The sequence below is a fragment of the Pelophylax lessonae genome, assembly GCF_965119305.1.
Source record: "Pelophylax lessonae genome assembly, chromosome: 13".
Classification (NCBI taxonomy): Eukaryota; Metazoa; Chordata; class Amphibia; order Anura; family Ranidae; genus Pelophylax; species Pelophylax lessonae.
The window spans coordinates 10,175,288-10,197,566 of record NC_138780.1 but is presented as its reverse complement, the minus strand read 5'-3'; the positions used below and the strand labels follow the sequence as shown (position 1 = coordinate 10,197,566).

The following is a 22,279-nucleotide window of genomic DNA, read 5'->3' as shown; positions in this document are numbered from 1 at the left end:
CCCGTGGGTAGAGACTGTGGACATGGCAGAGCCCGTGGGTAGAGACTGGACACGCTACAGTACAAAAGCCAGTCAGAGACTGTGAACACACTAAAGGCAATGGCCATAGACTGCAGATACTCTACAGACATTGTTCAAATGCTGTGGACGTGCCACAGGCAATGGCCAGATGCTGCATATTGGTACCAATACAGTCCCTTTATAAACCAATTCTCCTGCTATAGATTCTTGGGGTCCAAGAAATGCACAAGAACGAAGGCAATTTATTCACTTTTTGGAGAGTCTCTACTAATGCATAATACCCAATGAGCACAGTCTTTCTTCTCTATGTCCTTTTTCACTTTATTAAATCTCTAAAGTTTTCATTAGGCATTAAGGCCTACTTAAGACTGTTGTCCCCTCAGATGCTAGCAGTGCATGTTCCTGACAGACCAATAGAGCTGTGTATATTGTGTGGAAAAATGTTGGGAGGGTATGCAACTTTGACTAGGAACAAAGTAAGAATGTACATACTGAGTGCAACCCTGTTCAGAGAAAGCTTTAAGTATTGAGTTTTGACCATTAGCCTTAACATATGACTTTATTTTGTCTCTACAGAGAACGGAGGGATCGTCATCGATCCAAAAGCCGGGATGGCAGCAGTCGCGGCGATAAGTCAGTCACCATCCAAGCTCCAGGAGAGCCTTTGTTAGACAACGAATCAACGAGAGGAGAAGACCGGGTACATCATCTCTAAATAAACAAGAATTGTGGGGGGACGTAATGGGGTTACAATTGGCAGAAACCAAGAGGATGTTGGATTTGATGGTTTAGCAAGTAGTAAACAAAACTGTAGCTGCAATTGGGTTGCTTTGCACACAATCTCCATCTTGTCTTTGTTGGAATTTCACTAGAAACAAATCATGGTGAGCACTTTTGTGCCATAACCCAACCAAAGGTTGTACCCTATTCATAAAAGGGTGTGATACTACACCCATTACGGTACCAATTGTTTTTCTTGTGGTAGTCTTGGATTGGCAGTAGCAACAAAATACGGTTCCTGAACAGATTCTAATGCATAGACCATCACGGATGCTATGTGCAGCGTGGTCCAGGGGCTGGCCAGGATATTTGGCATTCACTTCTTGAAAAGGTGAACTTATCCTTTTACTAAAACTGGCTATATGCAGTTAAAGATCTATTTAAACGTTTGTGTAGAAATTCTGAAATATCGTTGGTCAGTACATTCATTCTTGTCATGATTAACTCAACTCAGCTCTGTTTGAAAGTCCTTAAATTTTCATCCAGACATATTAAATAGATTTCATCACAATATATACAATTCCTGAATGAAAACCCCATTTAATTTGTTTGTTAAAAATGTTTCATCCTGCTTCTTCTGGTTGAAGACTTATGCCAGTTTGAGCCCACTAACTATTAGAAAATTGAGCACTCAAAGGAAAAATTTCAATGGAAATTCTACTGGTGTATGGCGAGCTTAGGACTCAAGGGGCACCATAGAATAATTTTGATTGGGCCCCCAGTTGAAACAAGCAGTGCATTTTGCAGTCATGTGCACTGCTCTGTGCATGCTACAAATCCCATAGTCCTTCTTGTGAGAAAGTAAGAGAGGGTGGCTACGTTCCTATATTGAGTGGGACCAAGACAGGGTGGCTATGTTCCTACGTACAGTGGAACCAAGACAGGATGGCTATGTTCCTACCTACAGTGGGACCAAGACAGGGTGGCTACATTCCTATGTACAGTAGGACCAAGACAGGATGGCTACGTTCCTACATACAGTGGGACCAAGACAGGGTGGGTAGGTTCCTACCCACAGTGGGAGCAAGACAGGGAGCTATGCTCCTACATGCAGTGGGAGCAAGACAGGGAGGCTATGCTCCTACGTGCATTGGGAGCAAGACAGGGAGGCTATGCTCCTACGTGCATTGGGACCGAGACAGGGAGGCTATGCTCCTACGTGCAGTGGGAGCGAGACAGGGAGGCTATGCTCCTATGTGCAGTGGGAGCGAGACAGGGAGGCTATGCTCCTATGTGCAGTGGGAGCGAGACAGGGAGGCTATGCTCCTATGTGCAGTGGGAGCGAGACAGGGAGGCTATGCTCCTATGTGCAGTGGGAGCGAGACAGGGAGGCTATGCTCCTATGTGCAGTGGGAGCGAGACAGGGAGGCTATGCTCCTATGTGCAGTGGGAGCGAGACAGGGAGGCTATGCTCCTATGTGCAGTGGGAGCGAGACAGGGAGGCTATGCTCCTATGTGCAGTGGGAGCGAGACAGGGAGGCTATGCTCCTATGTGCAGTGGGAGCGAGACAGGGAGGCTATGCTCCTATGTGCAGTGGGAGCGAGACAGGGAGGCTATGCTCCTATGTGCAGTGGGAGCAAGACAGGGAGGCTATGCTCCTACGTGCAGTGGGAGCAAGACAGGGAGGCTATGCTCCTACGTGCAGTGGGAGCAAGACAGGGAGGCTATGCTCCTACGTGCAGTGGGATCATGGCTTCAAAACAAGTTGGCGAAGGCAAAGAATAGAAGGAACTTTTTTGTGTTATACATACATACATGCATACATACATACATGAACAGATTTCTATTAAAGAAAAAAAAATGTAATGTCAGTTTTGCAGTCCTCCAGGGGCCCCCTTCCTACCCCAGACCCCATAGCAGCCACATGGGCTGCTATAGCCATTTGGTATGCACAGAGCACAAAATGTTTACATAAAAAAATTCCTTCTTTATGCTACTTGCTAAAAAGTGCACGTATGCAGCTGGGCTTTAGTCAGTCCGCTTGTTACCTCTTCTTTTCCTTGCTTGGCGCGAATGCGTGCGGCTAGCTCTGCGGCGCAGCGGAAGACTCGCTTATTGCCTGCCATCACCTTGTGACTAATTATTTTCTGCCAATGTCTGCAGCTTCAATTAACAGGAGAGTTTATTGATTCCTTGCAGGACTTATCGGCATCTCCAGACGAGATCCCGTGGCGCAGCGCTAACCAGCAAGTCCGGCCGCGCAAGCGAGACGGGTCCTCATGTCTTTGACCTGTTGCCAGGGAGAGATTGCGAGAGGATTCGCAGGACAGGGGTTGCCGTTTTTCGACCGCCATTGGCTGTCGGTGATGTAATTGTTTCCAGGCCATGCGAAGGCCAAGAGGAGACGGCGGAAACTTCTTTTTTTTTTTTCTTTACTATGGAAACTCCGTTTAGCAGCCTGGTTGTACAAATTTACCTTTCCACACCTCATTAAACTAGAGGAAGGAACAAATACCCTTCCTATTAGTTCAATGCCTTCCTCCGGGAGCGTACAGCTAAACTCATCGGTAAATAACAGACGGCTCGCTGAGTTAAAAATACATTTAAATTATAGTTTCAATATTGTTATTATGCAGGATTTATTTAGCGCCAACAGTTTGTGCAGCGCTTTAGTACATGAGGGCAGAAAGAATGGTGTGATGGCTGTAACAAAAAGGCGGCCTATGCAAATTCAAGCTAAGGCTCCTATTCATCAGAATAATAGTACATATTAGTAACATTTAAAGTGGAGCTTCACTCCCCCCCCCCCCCCCCCCCCCGTAACCCCCACTCCCCCACCATAGATGGGTTATCTTCAAAGAAGCATAATCACCGAATCCAGTGGTATTCAGTACAAATCTGCCATGTCACTGCAGCTCACCATATCCTATGCCGCCATCTTCTTCTGTGACGTCATCAAGGGCCTGGCTTTCCTTTCTGGGTTCTTACAGCTGGCCTCTTGATAATGCGAAAAAAAAAAAAACAGAGGCCAGCTGCAAAATTCATAAAGACCGTCCCCCTGATAGCGCATGCACAGTAGAATTCCCCATGGCCTCCTGGTGTGCTTGATGCGGGTATACCAGGAGGCTGCGGGAACATCCCGCCCCAATAGATGAGTTCTACACATAAAAAGCATACTTATAGGATCCAGCAGTGTTCTGTAGAGAGTCGCTGCAGCACACAATGTTCAGTGCTGCCATATTCTGGGATGTCATCAGGGGCCTGGCTGTCTCTTCTAGGTTCTTACAGCCGGCCTCCCCAATGAAAAAAAAAAAAAATGGGGGGGGGGGGGGGACCAGCTGCAAAAGCCAAAAAGAAACAGCGCAAATGCAGTAAAATACCCCATGGTCTCCTGGGATTTATGATGTGGGTGTCCCAGGTGTCTGCGGGAACATCCCCCTCAATAGATTAGTTTTACGCAAAAAAGCAAACTAGTAAGATTCAGCAGTGTTCTGTAGAGAGCTGCTGCAGCACACAAAATTTGCTGGTGCCATCTCCTAGGACGTCATCAGTGGCCTGCCTGTCTTTTCTGGGTTCTTACAGCCGACCAGCTGCATAAGCCAGAAAGACAGCTAGTCTCCCTAAAGGAGCAAGTGCAATAGAATACCCCATGGTCTCCTGAGATGCATGATGTGGTTATCCCAGGAGGCTGCGGGAACCCCCCCCCCCCCAATAGATTGGTTATACACAAACGCATACTCATAGGATTCAGCAGTGTTCTGTAGAGAGCTGCTGCAGCACACAAAATTTGGCGTGCCATCTTCTGGGACATCATCAGGGGACTGGCTGTCTTTTCCAGGTTCTTAAAGAGCTGGCCAGCTGCAAAAGCCAGAAAGACAACCAGTTCCCCCTAAAGGCCCTAGTGCAGTAGAATACCCCATACCCCATGGTCTCCTGGGATTCATGATGTGGGTATCCCAGGAGGCAGCGGGAACACCCCCCCCAATAGATTGGTTATACACAAAGGCATACTCATAGGATCCAGCAGTGTTCTGTAGAGAGCTGCTGCAGCACAAAAAATTTGCTGTTGCCACCTTCTGGGACATCATCAGGGGCCTGGCTGTCTTTTCCAGGTTCTTAAAGCTGGCCAGCTGCAAAAGCCAGAAAGACAGCCAGTCCCCCTAAAGGCGCAAGTGCAGTAGAATACCCCATGGTCTCCTGGGATGCATGTGGGTATCCCAGGAGGCTGCGGGAACACCCCCCAATAGATTGGTTATACACAAAAGCATACTCATAGGATCCAGCAGTGTTCTGTAGAGAGCTGCTGCAGCACACAAAATTTGGCGTGCCATCTTCTGGGACATCATCAGGGGCCTGGCTGTCTTTTCTGGGCTCTTACAACTGGCCTCCCCAATGATGCAAAAGTCAGAAAGAGACAGCCAGTCCACCTAATGGCGTAAGCGCAGTAGAATACCCCCATTGTCTTATGGAATGCATGACGTGGGTGTCCCAGGAGACTACGGGTACTGCATCTGTCAGTTTTGCCCAAGTGAGAAAGTACAGAGGAAGTGTTCCCCCGAAACAAGTCAAATAAAGTTTTGATTGAGAGGGGTGGAATGTTAGGAAGAAGGTTGGGAGGGTGAAGGTCCATTTTAAGGTTGGGAGGGTGAAGGTCCATTTTAAGGCTGGGAGGGTGAAGGTCCATTTTAAGGCTGGGAGGGTGAAGGTCCATTTTAAGGCTGGGAGGGTGAAGGTCCATTTTAAGGTTGGGAGGGTGAAGGTCCATTTTAAGGTTGGGAGGGTGAAGGTCCATTTTAAGGTTGGGAGGGTGAAGGTCCATTTTAAGGTTGGGAGGGTGAAGGTCCATTTTAAGGTTGGGAGGGTGAAGGTCCATTTTAAGGTTGGGAGGGTGAAGGTCCATTTTAAGGTTGGGAGGGTGAAGGTCCATTTTAAGGTTGGGAGGGTGAAGGTCCATTTTAAGGTTGGGAGGGTGAAGGTCCATTTTAAGGCTGGGAGGGTGAAGGTCCATTTTAAGGCTGGGAGGGTGAAGGTCCATTTTAAGGCTGGGAGGGTGAAGGTCCATTTTAAGGCTGGGAGGGTGAAGGTCCATTTTAAGGTTGGGAGGGTGAAGGTCCATTTTAAGGCTGGGAGGGTGAAGGTCCATTTTAAGGCTGGGAGGGTGAAGGTCCATTTTAAGGCTGGGAGGGTGAAGGTCCATTTTAAGGCTGGGAGGGTGAAGGTCCATTTTAAGGCTGGGAGGGTGAAGGTCCATTTTAAGGCTGGGAGGGTGAAGGTCCATTTTAAGGCTGGGAGGGTGAAGGTCCATTTTAAGGCTGGGAGGGTGAAGGTCCATTTTAAGGCTGGGAGGGTGAAGGTCCATTTTAAGGCTGGGAGGGTGAAGGTCCATTTTAAGGTTGGGAGGGTGAAGGTCCATTTTAAGGTTGGGAGGGTGAAGGTCCATTTTGGACATGCCAAAGTGGCCTCCTAAGCCAAGCACCATTTAGTATTCCTTAGTGTATGCCAAACCAAAAGGTATAGGATAGCATGTGGATGGGTTGGGACCCCGTCAGGATTTTACTGCTACCCCGGGGGGGGGGGGGCATATTCCCTTACTTCCTCTACTGCTGACCATATATAATAACAAGTAGGAAGTAAAGGGATCACTCCAACAATTTAAAACCGACCTAAATAAAATTCCTTTCCTTTAGTGGAATAGGGGAGGACCAGTACCCGTGTCGCCCATGTTCTTCTGTGACATCGTCAGGAGGAAGCCTCTCCTTTTTCCGGTTTCTAGAAACTGCCCCCCTGATGTGATTTTTATCCATCGGAGGCCAGCTGGAAAAACCAAGAAGAGAAAGCTACCCCCCCCCCCCCACCCTTCCAATTGGCAAAGTGCATGTGTGGTAAGGACACCCCATGGCCTCCTGGGATGCATGACGTGGTTATCTCAGAAGGTTGTGGGTACTGCATATGTAATCCTTGCCTAGGTGAGAATAAATTCCGGGCTGAGTTGTGTTTTAGGTGGGTTTGGCGGAGATTTAATAGCGTGAGAGTGTCTGTAGCTGTAACGTAAGAAGTGGAGCCAGGGGCTGTGTGTTTCAGGCTCCATATTGTAATCCATACCCCCCCCCCCCTCCGCTATAACACGGTTGTTCAACCGGTTGGGTTTAAGGTCACAAGATCAAACTTGTCGTCTTCCTTTTTTTTTTTTTTGAGTCCTGTTGAAGGAAACCAACACTCCTACAGGGCTGCGAAAAAGCCCCCGAAAATAAGTTTCCATATAAAAATGACATATTAACACAACAGCTCCCCACGCAGCAATGTGAAAATGCGCGGCGGCTCTCTGGCAAAGGCTGGCACCTGTTCGTCTTGTACCTCCGCCAAGTCGGAGCTCCCCCAGCTTGTGTGATCTTGTACGGCAGGAGGAGAGGGGGGAGGAGGGGAGAGCCGCCAACAGTCCCAAGTTATGAGCTGAATTCAAAATGAGAATTGCCTTTTATAAAGCTGCCGCCAGCATGATTTTGTAAGGTACGCTTGGAAAGAGATTTAAAGCCCAACAAATCCTTTTTATTTTATTTTTTATTGTGTTTTGAGTAGAGTAGGGAAAGAGAGAATTTTTATTCTAGATTTTTGTCTGTGACCCCATTAGGTGATTTCTTACACTTCCTGTTCCTGTGACACCTGTACAAGGAATGAGAGTTTGTGGTGAGACAGGAAGTTAGGTGGTTTCTAATCCTTCTCCAATCCACCAACAAAAATGTAGCATCTCTGTTAAAGAAGTGGGTGGTGACCCTGGTTGATGCCTAAACAAAGATGGCGCCGTCCTTATTGAGAGAAAAGCAGATGAAGGTTTTTCCGGGAGGGGGTGGGGGGTGCTGTGATCTTTGTGAGAGGTAATAATATCTAGAAGTGTTACGGTGACCTATTACTGAGAAAGCTGCACTTAACATGAATGAATTCTATCTTATGATAGGCCCTCGTTAAAGTGACTCTTCTTATGCTTGGTCTACAGGATGACAACTGGGGCGAAACCACCACCGTGGTCACCGGGACCTCGGAACACAGCATATCCCACGATGACATTACCCGTATCACTAAGGACATGGAAGACAGCGCCAACCTGGACTGCTCCCGCCACTTGGGTGTCATTGTGGGCGGAGCCTTGGCCCTTGTCTCTTTCCTCACCCCCATTGCCTTCATGCTGTTGCCCAAAATCTTACCGTGGGATCTGGAAGCTTGTGGCACGCCCTGCGAGGGCCTCTTCATCTCCGTGGCCTTCAAACTTCTCATCCTCCTGGTGGGCAGCTGGGCGCTCTTCTTCCGGCGCCCCAAGGCCTTCTTCCCGCGGGTGTTCGTCTTCCGGGCGCTCATCATGGTGCTTATTTTCCTGCTAGTGGTGTCCTACTGGCTCTTCTATGCCGTCCGGATCCTCACCACCGCCGAGAGGAATTACCAGGGGATAGTACAATACGCTGTGTCGCTGGTGGACGCTTTGCTGTTTGTTCACTACTTGGCAGTAGTCTTGCTGGAGTTACGGCAACTGCAACCTCAGTTCACCATCAAGGTGGTCAGGTCCACAGATGGGGCAAGCAGGCACTACAATATTGGCCACTTAAGGTAAGATGGAATCATTTACAGCTCGTTTTGTGCATGGTAGATGCGATAACAGGATAAAGTCTCCTAGAGCTTGGATGAGCCTCACCTAGAGCTTGAAAAAGTGCCATCTAGAATGTAGATTAACCCCTACCTAAAGCTTGGTTAAACTCCGCGTGGATGAGCCCCACCTAGAGAGCGTGGATGAGCCCCACCTAGAGAGCGTGGATGAGCCCCACCTAGAGAGCGTGGATGAGCCTTCTTACCTAGAGAGCGTAGGGGGAGGCCTCTTACCTAGAGAGCGTAGGGGGAGGCCTCTTACCTAGAGAGCGTAGGGGGAGGCCTCTTACCTAGAGAGCGTAGGGGGAGGCCTCTTACCTAGAGAGCGTAGGGGGGAGGCCTCCCCACCTAGAGAGCGTAGGGGGGAGGCCTCCCCACCTAGAGAGCGTAGGGGGGAGGCCTCCCCACCTAGAGAGCGTAGGGGGGAGGCCTCCCCACCTAGAGAGCGTAGGGGGGAGGCCTCCCCACCTAGAGAGCGTAGGGGGGAGGCCTCCCCACCTAGAGAGCGTAGGGGGGAGGCCTCCCCACCTAGAGAGCGTAGGGGGAGGCCTCCCCACCTAGAGAGCGTAGGGGGAGGCCTCCCCACCTAGAGAGCGTAGGGGGAGGCCTCCCCACCTAGAGAGCGTAGGGGGAGGCCTCCCCACCTAGAGCTTGAAAAAGTGCCATCTAGAACGTAGATTAACCCCTACCTAAAGCTTGGATAAGCTCCACTTGGATGATCCCCACCTAGAGAGCGTGAGTGAGGCCTCCCACCTAGAGAGCGTAGGGGGAGGCCATGAGGCTTCCCTAGAGATTGCAATATTATTCACCTTGTGTAGCTTGATAGGTTTGTGAGACAAAAGGTACGGCACACTCTCTCTGCAGTTGTACTAAGCAGGAAGCTGATGCTGCATATGTAATTTACAAAAAATGGATACTCCCCCTATGAACATGTATAAATACGAACTATACATAAAAAAAAGGTCTGGGTTTTGTTTTTCTTATTTTTACATTTTGGATATCATGGGAAAGGGTAAAATCTAATTTGTCTGCTCTCTTCTGTTCTGTTGAGATTTCTCCTAACTCCTAAATGCAGTCTTTCAAACGCAATTTTTTAGGAAAAAATAAATTTTACTGCATTTAAAAAAAACTAAACAGTAAAATTAGCCCAATTTTTTTGTATATTGTGAAAGATGTCACGTCAAGTAAATAGATACCTAACGTGTTACGGTTTAAAATTGCGCACACTTGGGGAATGGCGACAAGCTGCGCTACATTTAATCTCCATAGGCGATGCTTTAAAACTTTTAACGGTTACCAGTTTAGAGTTACAGCATAGTTCTGTTTTTAGAATTATTGCTCTCGTTCTGGTGATCGCGGCGATACCTCACGTGTGGTTTTAAACACCATTTTCTTTTTGAGGGCACGACTTGCGTATGCGTTTTCTTCCATGTGTAAGCTCATGGCGACGGGGGCGCTTTAAAATTTATTTTTTTCCTATTTATTTTATTTAATTTTTTTTTTATTTTTAGCACCATTTTAAAATAAAAAATAATTATCTGATCACTTTTATTGTGGTCATAAGGAATGTAAACATCCCTTGTGACAGTAATAGGCAGTGTCAGGTACTCTTTATGGAGGGATCTGGGGTCTAAAAGACCCCAGACACCTCCACTGCACTTCAAAGTATTCAAAATGGGGTTGGGCTGTGGCCAGTGGAGATTGAAAATGCCTCAGCATCAGTGCCCCATCATTGGTTTTAATGGAAGATCTAGTGCTCCATTGATGGTGTCAGTAGGGGGAATGGTGCTCCACCTTTGGTGTCAGTTGGTGGGATAGCGCCCCAAGGGCCAGATAAAGGCTCTTGGGGCACTAAACCGGAAGGGACGTCATGGCGCCGCTTCTGGGTTAAAACATCAGAGACCCGATCTAAGCAAAATCTGGTTTTGTTCAGGGCTCCAACCAGCGGGTGGACATCCCAGCTGGTTGCTCGGGTCTCCTGGTGGGATGGGAGACCCAGGCAGAGCCGCGGAAGGCGGCGGACGTCCCCTCTCGCTTGCTGGGATAACAGCCAAGCAGCTCCAAAGCCGCATGGGCTATTATCTTCTGAAAGCCGACCACCGGCTCTGAAGAATGGTACCGGTTGATAGCTGCAGATCATCCTGGTACCAACCACTTCTCCGAGCCGACGTACAGGTACGTCGAATCGTGGTACGTGGTAAAAAATACCATACAGCCTGTTGAGAAAAGGGAAAATATAAGCAGCGTGAATTTCAATCATATTGGAAACGCGATGTTCCTGTATTTGCAGAACAACACTCCTTGGTATGTGAAGCTGCTGAACCGGTCATATGGAGATCCCGGTCTCAGACACTGCTTATCTGCCGTCAAACTTTATGATATCCAAACTAGGGCACTAAAAAGGACATATTTTATCTTTATAGTGTAATGAGTTTACTGCCCCAGCCATAAACTAATTCTGCAGTCTAAACATAGTCAATAAAACCACCATTTATAGAACCTCTGCATTATAGTGATAGCACTGGGCCTGAAGCCATGTCCCTTGATAATTTAAAAAGTAACTCCAGCCATCTTTTAGTTTTGGCTAGACCAGTGGTCTCCAAAATACGGCCTGGGGGATGGATGTGGCCCTTTTCCTTCCCTTTACCTGGCCCTTTGGGCACTGTTGCACCAACTGACACCAAAGATGGAGCACCATCAATGGAGCACTAGTTCTCCCATCACCATCAATGGAGCACTAGTTCTCCCATCACCGTCAATGGAGCACTAGTTCTCCCATCACCGTCAACCATCAATGGAGCACTAGTTCTCCCATCACCGTCAACCATCAATGGAGCACTAGTTCTCCCATCACCGTCAACCATCAATGGAGCACTAGTTCTCCCATCACCGTCAACCATCAATGGAGCACTAGTTCTCCCATCACCATCAATGGAGCACTAGTTCTCCCATCACCGTCAACCATCAATGGAGCACTAGTTCTCCCATCACCGTCAACCATCAATGGAGCACTAGTTCTTCCATTAAAACCAATGATGGCGCACTGATGTTGAGGCATTTTCTACTTCCACTGGCCACAGCCCGGACCCCTGGCTTGCTTAGAAAGTTTGGGCACCCTTGGGCTAGACTAAAGATGGCCATTTACTTGTAGACTTTCAAACTAACATTTCTGTGGACATTCAGGTATTTCAAAATGCTGTTTTTAACAGTCAATTTTAGAATGAATGTCCTTTCCCTAATGAAATCCACGTTTATGGTTAGAAATATGTTTATTCGAGGAAAAATTGTCCATCCTGCTCCTTCCTTCAAATCTCTCTTCCAAATCTTGTTAGAAAATGAACATCAGTTTGACCCCACTAACCATTCGAAAGTAAAAACACAGGTTCCCAAAACAAGAAATTCGAAGAAAATGACTACTGCTGTATGGGCAGCTTAAAGAAGATTCAGATTCTCTGTCCACATTACTACACTATATGGGTAAGAGTTTGTAGACACCTGACCACCACACCTATACTATGACCAAAAGTATGTGAACCCCCCTTAAAATGTTTGAGTTCAGTTGGTGGAGGAACATGAATGTTCTGCACAGAGCACTGACCTCAACCCAACTGATCACTTTTGGGAGGAATTGGATCCCCGATGGTGAGCCAGGTCTTCTCATTCAACATCTATATCTGATCTCGTATATGGTGGCCAGCCTCCATAAGGACATTGTTTTGAGAAATTTGGTTTGGAGGAACTTGAAATGGCCTACACAGAGCCCTCACCTCAACCCTGCTAATCCCTTTGGAGATGAATTAGTATGCAGATGATGAGCTAGATCTTCTCGGCTAACATCAGTATCTGATCTCCTAATTGGCAGCCAGCTCCTTAAGGACATGTTTTGAGGAGTTTGGTATGGAGGAACTGGAATAGCTTACACCACGGGTCTTAAAACTTTCTAAACCAAGGACCAGTTTACTGTCCTTCAGACTTTGGGGTGCCGAATTGTGGCCAGTGGGAGTAGAAAATGTACCAATGTCAGTGGGAGTAAACCACGCCCCATCATTGCTATTACAGAGAGGATTAGTACCCATCGTTGGAGTCAGTGGGGGGGAATGGTGCCCCATCGGAGTCAGTGAGGGGGAATGATGCCCCATCGTTGGAGTCAGTGGGGGGGAATGATGCCCCATCGTTGGAGTCAGTGGGGGGGAATGATGCCCCATCGTTGGAGTCAGTGGGGGGAATGGTGCCCCATCGTTGGAGTCAGTGGGGGGAATGGTGCCCCATCGTTGGAGTCAGTGGGGGGGAATGATGCCCCATCATTGGTGTCAGTTGGGGGAATGATGCCCCATCGTTGGTGTCAGTTGGGGGATCCATGCTCCAAGGGCCAGATAAAGCCTGGCAAAAGGCTGCATTCGGCCACAGACCACAGTTTGGAGATCATTAGCCTACACAGAGCCCTGTCCTCAACTCTACAGAGCACTTTTGGAATAATGGGAACACTGATGGTGAGCCAGGTCTTCTCATCCAACATCAGTATCTGATCTCCTAAATGGCAGACAACTCCAAAAGGACATGGTTTAAAGCATTTTGGGGTGGAGGAACTAGAATAGCCTACAAAGAGCCCTGACCTCAACCCTACTATACACCCTTGGGATGAATTGGAACCCCATTTGCAAGCCAGGTCTTTACATTCAACATTCATACCTGACTTCACAAATGGGTACACATTTTCACAGACACACTTACAAGATCTTGAGGGAACCCTTCCCAGAAGATTGGAGGTTATTATAGCTGCAAAGGCAAGCCATTTCCATATTCGTGGCAATAGATTTAGAATGGGGTGTCCAACAAGTTCATACGGGTGGTCAGGGTCAGGTGTCATTCAGCTTTAGGCCATATGGTGTATCTGTAAATGTTCCCAGTCACTATGTTACTGCCAATTCAAAAAGGGAGGGGAAATACCCAACCAGTGTAAGAAAGTTGTATACACCTACCTATTTTCAGCCCAGTCCGGTCACACGATCTCCCCTTTGTCAAGCCAGTGGCAGCTGCAGGGGGTAGTAGGAGAGAGCACTCCAACAACAGCAAGTAAGCCTGGAGTGGTGATGACACCCGTAGGCTTCAATGGCCCATCTGTTGTCGGTGCTCCCTCCTTTCCCCTGCAGCCGCTGCTGGCTGACACAGGACATCCTGTGACTGGAAACGGCTGGAAAATGGGTAAGTATATACATCTTTCTTACACAGGTTAGTGAGCATAGGTGTTAAAAGGGGGAAGAGGACAGTTTTAAGTCTAGTTGGGTATATAGCCAGAATTCCACTTTAAATACATTCCTTAAGAGCCACAAAGGAGATAAATCCACTTTGAATGCACCACATCCCTTTGCAAAGCCAGATATTGCCTTGTAAAATGAGTTCAGCTTCAAAAATAAAGAGTAACTAATGCAGTGTTCTTTAATTATTCTGTACCAGTAGCCAGTGGACATTGCAACTGCTTGAATTGTCTGTAGGTATTTGCAAACCTGCTTTTTTATTCCTGTAGATTTTTTTTTTTTTTTTTTTACTACAAAGGCCATGGGATGTATACCATTGTTCCCATGGCAACTGCAGCTGAGATTTGACGAGCTTCAGGCATTATGATGTTTGTTTTATGTCAGACCAGTACTGGAATATTAATCTGGGCATTCCCAGAGTACACTGCTTGTAGTACAAAGAGCGTTGGGGCAAATGGGTGGACATTAAGGTTTTCATCTATCTAATGAGAGTATAATCTTTTTGATTATAGACTGAAATCTAATATATGAAATCTTATAAACTTGGTTCATGTCAGAAAACTTCAGTTGTAATTGATCTTCCTAAATGAACACAGGACATATCTCCTAATTATATATGCAGTCTCTTCTTCCTGCTACACAATGGTTGTGCTTTGCTGATTTCATGATACCCAGATTGGGATTGCTTACCAGAAATAATAGGCTCTGTGCAGTGTCTAATGCAGGGGTTCTCAACCAGGGCTTCATGGAACACTCCAGAGATTGCTAGGGGTTCCTTGAGCAATTAACAATTTTCTCCTTTTCAGAGAAGTTCCTACTGACATCAGTGATCTTTTTGGCTATATGTAAGGGGGTAATTCTTCCCAATGACCACAAGTATAAGAAGCATTCTTCCCACTGACCATCACCCTAATGTAAATAGTACATTTTAGCAGGGGTTCCCTGAAACCAGAAAGTTTTAAGGGTTCCTCTGTGTTTGAAAAGGTTGAAAGACTGGTCTAATGACTTAAAACATACACAAGGTGCTTCTAGTAGGAGGAGACCATAGGGTTCCTCTTTGGGGAGAATGGTGTGAATAGGTTCCTCCTTTGGGGAGAACGGTGTGAATAGGTTCCTCCTTTGGGGAGAACGGTGTGAATAGGTTCCTCTTTGGTGAGAACGGTGTGAATGGGTTCCTCTTTGGTGAGAACGGTGTGAATGGGTTCCTCTTTGGTGAGAACGGTGTGAATGGGTTCCTCTTTGGTGAGAACGGTGTGAATGGGTTCCTCTTTGGTGAGAACGGTGTGAATGGGTTCCTCTTTGGTGAGAACGGTGTGAATGGGTTCCTCTTTGGTGAGAACGGTGTGAATGGGTTCCTCTTTGGTGAGAACGGTGTGAATGGGTTCCTCTTTGGTGAGAACGGTGTGAATGGGTTCCTCTTTGGGGAGAACGGTGTGAATAGGTTCCTCCTTTGGGGAGAACGGTGTGAATAGGTTCCTCCTTTGGGGAGAACGGTGTGAATAGGTTCCTCCTTTGGGGAGAACGGTGTGAATAGGTTCCTCCTTTGGTGAGAACGGTGTGAATGGGTTCCTCTTTGGTGAGAACGGTGTGAATGGGTTCCTCTTTGGGGAGAACGGTGTGAATGGGTTCCTCTTTGGGGAGAACGGTGTGAATGGGTTCCTCTTTGGGGAGAACGGTGTGAATGGGTTCCTCTTTGGGGAGAACGGTGTGAATGGGTTCCTCTTTGGGGAGAACGGTGTGAATGGGTTCCTCTTTGGGGAGAACGGTGTGAATGGGGTCTGGTAAGAATACGGAGTAGGGTCGGGGAACTATGAGTTTTAGAAAGTTAAAAAATTTGGACTGTATTTTTTTCACCTCTATGGTGGCCATGTTTGTTTCCCAATTCTACGGCAGCCATCTTTGTTCTGCTAGATTTTTCTGTATTGTCAGTCTGGTTGATTCACGGCCTTTGTTTCCATGTTCCTCCTGTTTTCCCCTTGTGTCTTCTCCTTCCCCCTTTTGGCACACTTGTTAATTTACCGTCTCTCCTCCCCACCCATCCCTGTCTGTTCTACTCACAGTATCCAGCGAGTCGCTGTATGGATTTTGGAAAATTATTATCACGACTTCCCTGTCTACAACCCTGCCCTCCTGAACCTGCCAAAATCCATCCTGAGCAAGAAAATGTCTGGATTCAAGGTCTACTCGCTTGGAGAGGGTGAGACGATGATGATGATGATGTTCCTGGGTCTCTTGGGTCTTCTCCACTTTGTCTTCACCTGTTGTCTCTTCCCTGTCAAGAACCTCGTCTACATAGCTTGTGTTTAGGACCTCTCTTGGGTTGTCCTCTACTGTTAACACCCAACTCCAGATGGTGTCAGAGTTAGAACCTCAATCAACTTTCCATTCATGTATATGCTGCCATATGAGAGGTTTTCCTTCACTTCAGTCTATTTGATAGGCGCTAGTGAGGGAAAATCTCCCCACTTCCTGTTTGGTAGATGTCCAATAAAATAGGAAGTGAGGGAAATCCTCCCAGTGGGGACAGCAAAAAGTCTACATTTTCTAATGAAACATGGAAAGTTTAAAATTTCTCTTAGGATTGTAAAACTGTCTGCGTCACCATGAGGGAGCTTTGTCCTCTCTACCTGTCCTGGAGGTAGGAAGAGAGAAGACATTTCAGTGGAGACAGACCGCTTTTTAAAACATGACTGATGTTCTATCTCTTCTCTGTTTTATACAAAAATAAAGAAAAAGGTGTGGCTGGAGTTGGGTTTATTGACGATTTATCGTTGTATAAATTTACTCCACTACGAGGTTCTAGGAGGACGCTAGGGCAGTGATGGCGAACCTTGGCACTCCAGATGTTTTGGAACTACATTTCCCATGATGCTCAACTGCACTGCAGAGTGCATGAGTATCATGGGAAATGTAGTTCCAAAACATCTTGGGTGCCAAGGTTCGCCATCACTGCACTAGGGCATAGAATCACCCAGTCGCTCTTCATGTCTGAGATTGCAGTGGTGAGATTTCTCCAGAGTAGTCTGTGGTCCCTACAGCTAAAACCTATACCTTGGCCAAGCACTGGAAAGTAATGGGTTCACGTTAACCCCAACTATGCAACAGCACTTATTTATTTTTTCAAATTCTTTTTTTATTGGGTGTCACAGTGTATAAAAACACATTTCAAGGTCAAGTAAGACATGGCTTAGTTATACCCAATGCGTTGTAGATCAAGCTAAGTGGCGTTCACAGTAGCCTACAAATAAGTATCTGTAAAGGTTTCCCAATGGTTATTGATAACTGGTATAAAGAAAGCACCTTTAAAAAAATATATACCTTTTGTCAAGCAACTAAGAAATAATCCAGTTGTATCACCTCCAGCAGATGGAGCTCTCGGCTCTTTTTTCCCATGTTTACCTGCCGCTTCTTAGCTGCTCAGTAGGTATGAGCTTGGAAATTAATCACATTGACTTAAAAAAGGCCATGTGGCAATATTCTGTCAATGTTTTTCTTTAGCATTCCCAACCCTAGGCGTAGTAATTGGGCAAGAATGACAACTTCTGGGTTTGGTCCAAGTTCGGACAAAGGCTGAGCTCCTCTCTACTCTTCAGTTGAAATAATAAAACCCTGTTGGTTAAGGAGCTTAATGGCTAAAGCTAAAATTTAACACACAATAATTCCGAAACCGGATTCTTCCCTCTCCTTCCTTTGGCTTTTTGGGTTCCGATGTTACTCTTTACTATGGCGAAAAGGAAAGAGTGTTAAATTTTTGTGTGCAACTTTCAATCACTGGCTGAGCCGCCAAGGGTTTGGAAGATGTTTCACCACCCGCTGTCCTCAGTGATGCTTCCCCCTTTCATATGAAAACCCAGTTCCCCCTTTTATTAGTCAGCTAGGGCCGACAGTGCAGAGATTGGTTGTCATGGGTGACACAAACCTCCTTTTTAGACCCTCACGATGACAAGAATAGTTCCCACCATCTTTGCTCCCATGACCTCTATAACTGTCTGCCCGCTACACACAGACATGAATCTTGTCTTTTTCTAGTTCCCTGTGAAAAAAAACCTAGCGCACAGAAGGCGGGGCCCCTTCCATTATGAAGGTTGGCTGAAACCACCTCCTCGAAACCTTTCTCTCCCTTTAGGGCACTGAGCTGAATATCAAATTATGAAAGTCAAAAACTTCAAAGCTGCTGTCTGCGTTTGAATGGAGGCCTCGTTGGGCTTCTCCAAGAGCTGGAAATGAAACGTCGAGGCTGCGGGCAGACGTTTTTAAATTCAACATTTTTTAACCCTCAAAGGACTCCCTTAGTGTTTGCATTTTGCAGTTTTCGTAAAGGAAATCCTTTGCGTTTTTTAAATTCAATTTCAGGCAGGGCAGTGGGACAATGAAATGGTTGTCTGATTTGTTCACCTTTACTTGTTTTTAAAGTTTGTCTATTAGAAAATACTTGTTGCAGCTATATCTCCTGCCCTGTCTATGGAATGCTGACTAATCCATACAGCTAGAGCTCCTGCACTTTCTATGGAATGCCGCTAAAATGCCTGCGCTCTATGTGAAATGCTGACCAATCTATGCAGCTCCTGCACGATCTACGGGTTTCCAGTCATTTCATGCAGCTATAGCTCCTGCACTGTCAATGAAATGCCAGTAATTTCATGCAGCTATAGCTCCTGCATGGTCTATGAATTTCCAGTCATTTCATGCAGCTATAGCTCCTGCACTGTCTACTGAATGCCAGTCATTTCATGCAGCTATAGCTCCTGCACTGTCAATGAAATGCCAGTCATTTCATGCAGCTCTAGCTCCTGCATGGTCTATGAATTTCCAGTTATATCATGCAGCTATAGCTCCTGCACTGTCAATGAAATGCCAGTCATTTCATGCAGCTATAGCTCCTGCATGGTCTATGAATTTCCAGTCATTTCATGCAGCTCTAGCTCCTGCATGGTCTATGAATGTCCAGTCATTTCATGCAGTTATAGCTCCTGCACGGTCTATGGGATTCCAGGTATTTCATGCAGCTATAGCTCCTGCACTGTCAATGGAATGCCAGTCATTTCATGCAGCTATAGCTCCTACATGGTCTATGCGTTTCCAGTAATTTCATGCAGCTATAGCTCCTGCATGGTCTATGAATTTCCAGTCATTTCATGCAGCTATAGCTCCTACATGGTCTATGAATTTCCAGTCATTTCATGCAGCTATAGCTCCTGCACGGTCTATGGAATTCCAGGTATTTCATGCAGCTATTGCTCCTGCACGGTCTACGAAATTCCAGTTATTTCATGCAGCTATAGCTCCTGCACTGTCTATGGAATGCTGAGTATTTAATGTAGAAAAAAAATCCTGTAAGCTCTATGAAATGCTGACAAATCCATGCAGGTATAGCTGCCTTAAAGGTCTATGGAATGCCCATCTTTTCATGCCACTTTTAACTCCTGTACAGTCTATGAAATGCTGACCAATTCATGCAGCTATAGCTCCTTCATAGTCTACGGAATGGTGATCATTCCATCCAGCTTAAGCTCCTGTGTGGCCTATGGAATGCTGAGCATTTAATGCAGCTACAACTCCTGCACGGTGTATGAAATATTGACCCATCAATGCAGCTATATAGCTCCTGCACTGTCTCCAGAATGCCAGCCCATTAATGCAGCTATAACTCCCACACTAGCTACGTAATACTGTATTTAATGTAGCAAATAATCCTGCACTGTCCATAAAATGTTGACCAATCCATTCAGGTATAGCTCCTGCACTGTCTACGGAATGCTAACCATTCTATGCAGCTATAGCTCATGCAATGACTAATTAATGCTGAATATTTAATGGAGCTAAAACTACTTCATGCAACTAACATATGGCGATCACTCCATGCAGTTGTAGCTCCTGTGCAGCCTACAGAATGCTAAGCATTTAATGCAGCTAAAACGACTGCGCTCTATGTGAAATACTGACCAATCTATGCAGCTATAGCTCCTGCACGGTCTTTGGAATTCCAGTAATTTCAAGCAGCTATAGCTCCTGCATGGTCTATGGAATGCTGAGCATTTAATGTAGCAGAAAATCCTGCACTGTATATAAAATGCGTACCAATCCATACAGTGTGGCTCCTCTACGGTCTTCGGAATGCTTACCATCCTACACAGCAATAGCTACCTGCACTACAGCATCTCCACTGTCTATGGAATGCTGAAAGTTTTACGCAGCTATAGCCTCTCCGCTGTGTCTATTGAATGCAGAACATTTCACACAGCTATAGCATCTCCACTGTCTATGGAATGCTGAACATTTTTGCGCAGCTATAGCATCTCCACGGTCTATGGAATGCTGAACATTTCCATGCAGCTATAGCATCTCCACGGTCTATGGAATGCTGAACATTTCCATGCAGCTATAGCATCTCCACGGTCTATGGAATGCTGAACATTTCCACGCAGCTATAGCATCTCCACTTTCTATGGAATGCTGAACATTTCCACGCAGCTATAGCATCTCCACTGTCTATGGAATTCTGAACATTTCCATGCAGCTATAGCATCTCCACGGTCTATGGAATGCTGAACATTTTCACGCAGCTATAGCATCTCCACTGTCTATGGAATGCTGAACATTTCCACGCAGCTATAGCATCTCCACTGTCTATGGAATTCTGAACATTTCCTCGCAGCTATAGCATCTCCACGGTCTATGGAATGCTGAACATTTCCACGCAGCTATAGCATCTCCACTGTCTATGGAATTCTGAACATTTCGCGCCGCTATAGCATCTTCACAGTGTATGGAATGCCAATCTGTTCATGTAGCTAGAACTCCTGAACTGACTATGGGACTCCCACCATTCCGTGCAGCTCAAACTTCTGCACTGTCTACTGAATGTCAACGATTCTATGTAGTTATAACTCCTGCACGGTCTATGATCATGCAGGCATTGCTCCTGCACGGTTTACGGAAGGCCAAACCTTCTATGTTTTTAATGCATAGTATAGCTCCTGCTGGACAACACCCAACTGGGCACTGTGAATATTCTGGAGTCTGTACAAGCATAACTGGAAAAGTCATCAACAAATCATTTTGTAGTTATGATAGTTTCATCTCCTGGTAAAAGCTCTTGAGTTCCCGAGTCCACATACTTGCTTTGGCCATTACAAGGGGTTCCCACTCTTCCCGTTAGATTTTTTTCATTCATTTCAAAATAGGTAGACTGCAACCACAAAAGTAATGGCACCCTAAGGTAGGCCAGAACACCCAAACCACCTCTGCGGATAACAGCCAGCAACTCGGATGTGAAACTATCACCACTGTAGTCTCTTAAAAAATAGAGAAGCCGTTGGGTGACTCAACCAATCGTACTCCACCTCCAATAATATGTTTTTGGGTGCATCAACATAATTCTTTTTTTTTTTTTTCCCTTTTTCCTATATGTTCTTTATTTACTATAATCCTGTAATCTAACCGCTGCATGTTCCTTGTTTTTTTCTTACTCTAGAAAATACTACTAACAACTCCACAGGGCAGTCTCGGGCAGTAATAGCCGCAGCCGCCAGGAGGCGGGACAACAGTCACAACGAGTATTACTATGAAGAGGCGGAGCATGAGCGGAGAGTGCGTAAGCGGAAAGCGAGGTATGCCTACTATGAGTCCACAGGTCTTCTCTATGTTATTGGAAATTACGGGAAACCAATTGGGCGATTGAACGTTTCCATTAAATGATATGGAGACCTAAGGATTTTGAAGTACCTTTTTACCTCTTCTCCAATGGCTGCTGGGGGTGGAGCTTAGTGCAGGGTGTGGTGTGGCTAAATCTTGACTTGGACAGAAGTCGAGGCCCCATGTACAGCATTGTAGGAACGGATTAAGAAAGAAGAAGAAGTCCGTAGGGACACGGAGATCTACGCAAGGGCAGTGGCACATGTTTTCTCTATTGGGGGGTTAAACTTAAATGTTAAAGGATAATTATATTGGATGAGTTTACCAGGCTCCCTAGCCCTTCCAACCCTTACATAGACCTCCAATAACAACCTCAGGTCAACGCGCCATTCTCTTCTTCTGATCTGGCTGTGACTTGGAACTTATGCTTGGCTTCTATACTTTGTTCCTGGTAGCAGCAGCAGAACAAAGAGTAAAAGTGGCCAATATTAAAGAGAACCTGTTGCTTTGCACAAGGTCACTTTTAGTTTTTTAGGCTTGAAACATCGACTCCAGTGTGTCTCTTTAATTTGGCAGATAGGTGAAAAATTTCAGCACGCTCTTAACTATGAAACTTTTTCGGTGCTTTTCACAAAGTAGGTTGATTTAAATTTTTATAGAGTTGGAGCGTGAGCGGTGTAAGCCCCTTCGCACATATCTGAATATAAGAATGATTATCCCCATATCCCTTAATCGTTAATGTTAATTCTCTATTCTCTTCTCCCCTGCGATGAAGAGATGTCATTGCGCTCCTGCTGCAGTCGCAGCAATTCTAGGACTTGTGCAAGCCTGCGGGAGAAAACTGTCATCATCCTCCTGTTAGGGATAATCCCGGGGTAGATAAATGTCACTCTCATTTACAATAATAGCCGACGCCAACAACGAAAATTGAGCAAATCTTTCATCAGGTTCTCGTTGGTGTGTTTTTTAGTAATTGTAAACAGCGCCTGTTGTGCTTTGTGTAAATTAACTTTAG

At 46.1% G+C, this 22,279-nt stretch overlaps 1 protein-coding gene across 1 annotated transcript in view; it reads left to right on the top strand.

Moving 5' to 3' along the window:
* Nucleotides 1-22,279, top strand: part of VANGL2 (VANGL planar cell polarity protein 2) — a 134,148-nt gene that overhangs the window by 105,804 nt on the left and 6,065 nt on the right. Inside the window, exons 4-7 of the mRNA XM_082242723.1 lie at nucleotides 598-721; nucleotides 7,734-8,338; nucleotides 15,690-15,826; nucleotides 21,104-21,239. Coding sequence (XP_082098849.1) covers nucleotides 598-721; nucleotides 7,734-8,338; nucleotides 15,690-15,826; nucleotides 21,104-21,239 — 1,002 coding nt within the window. The remainder of the gene's footprint in view (nucleotides 1-597; nucleotides 722-7,733; nucleotides 8,339-15,689; nucleotides 15,827-21,103; nucleotides 21,240-22,279) is intronic.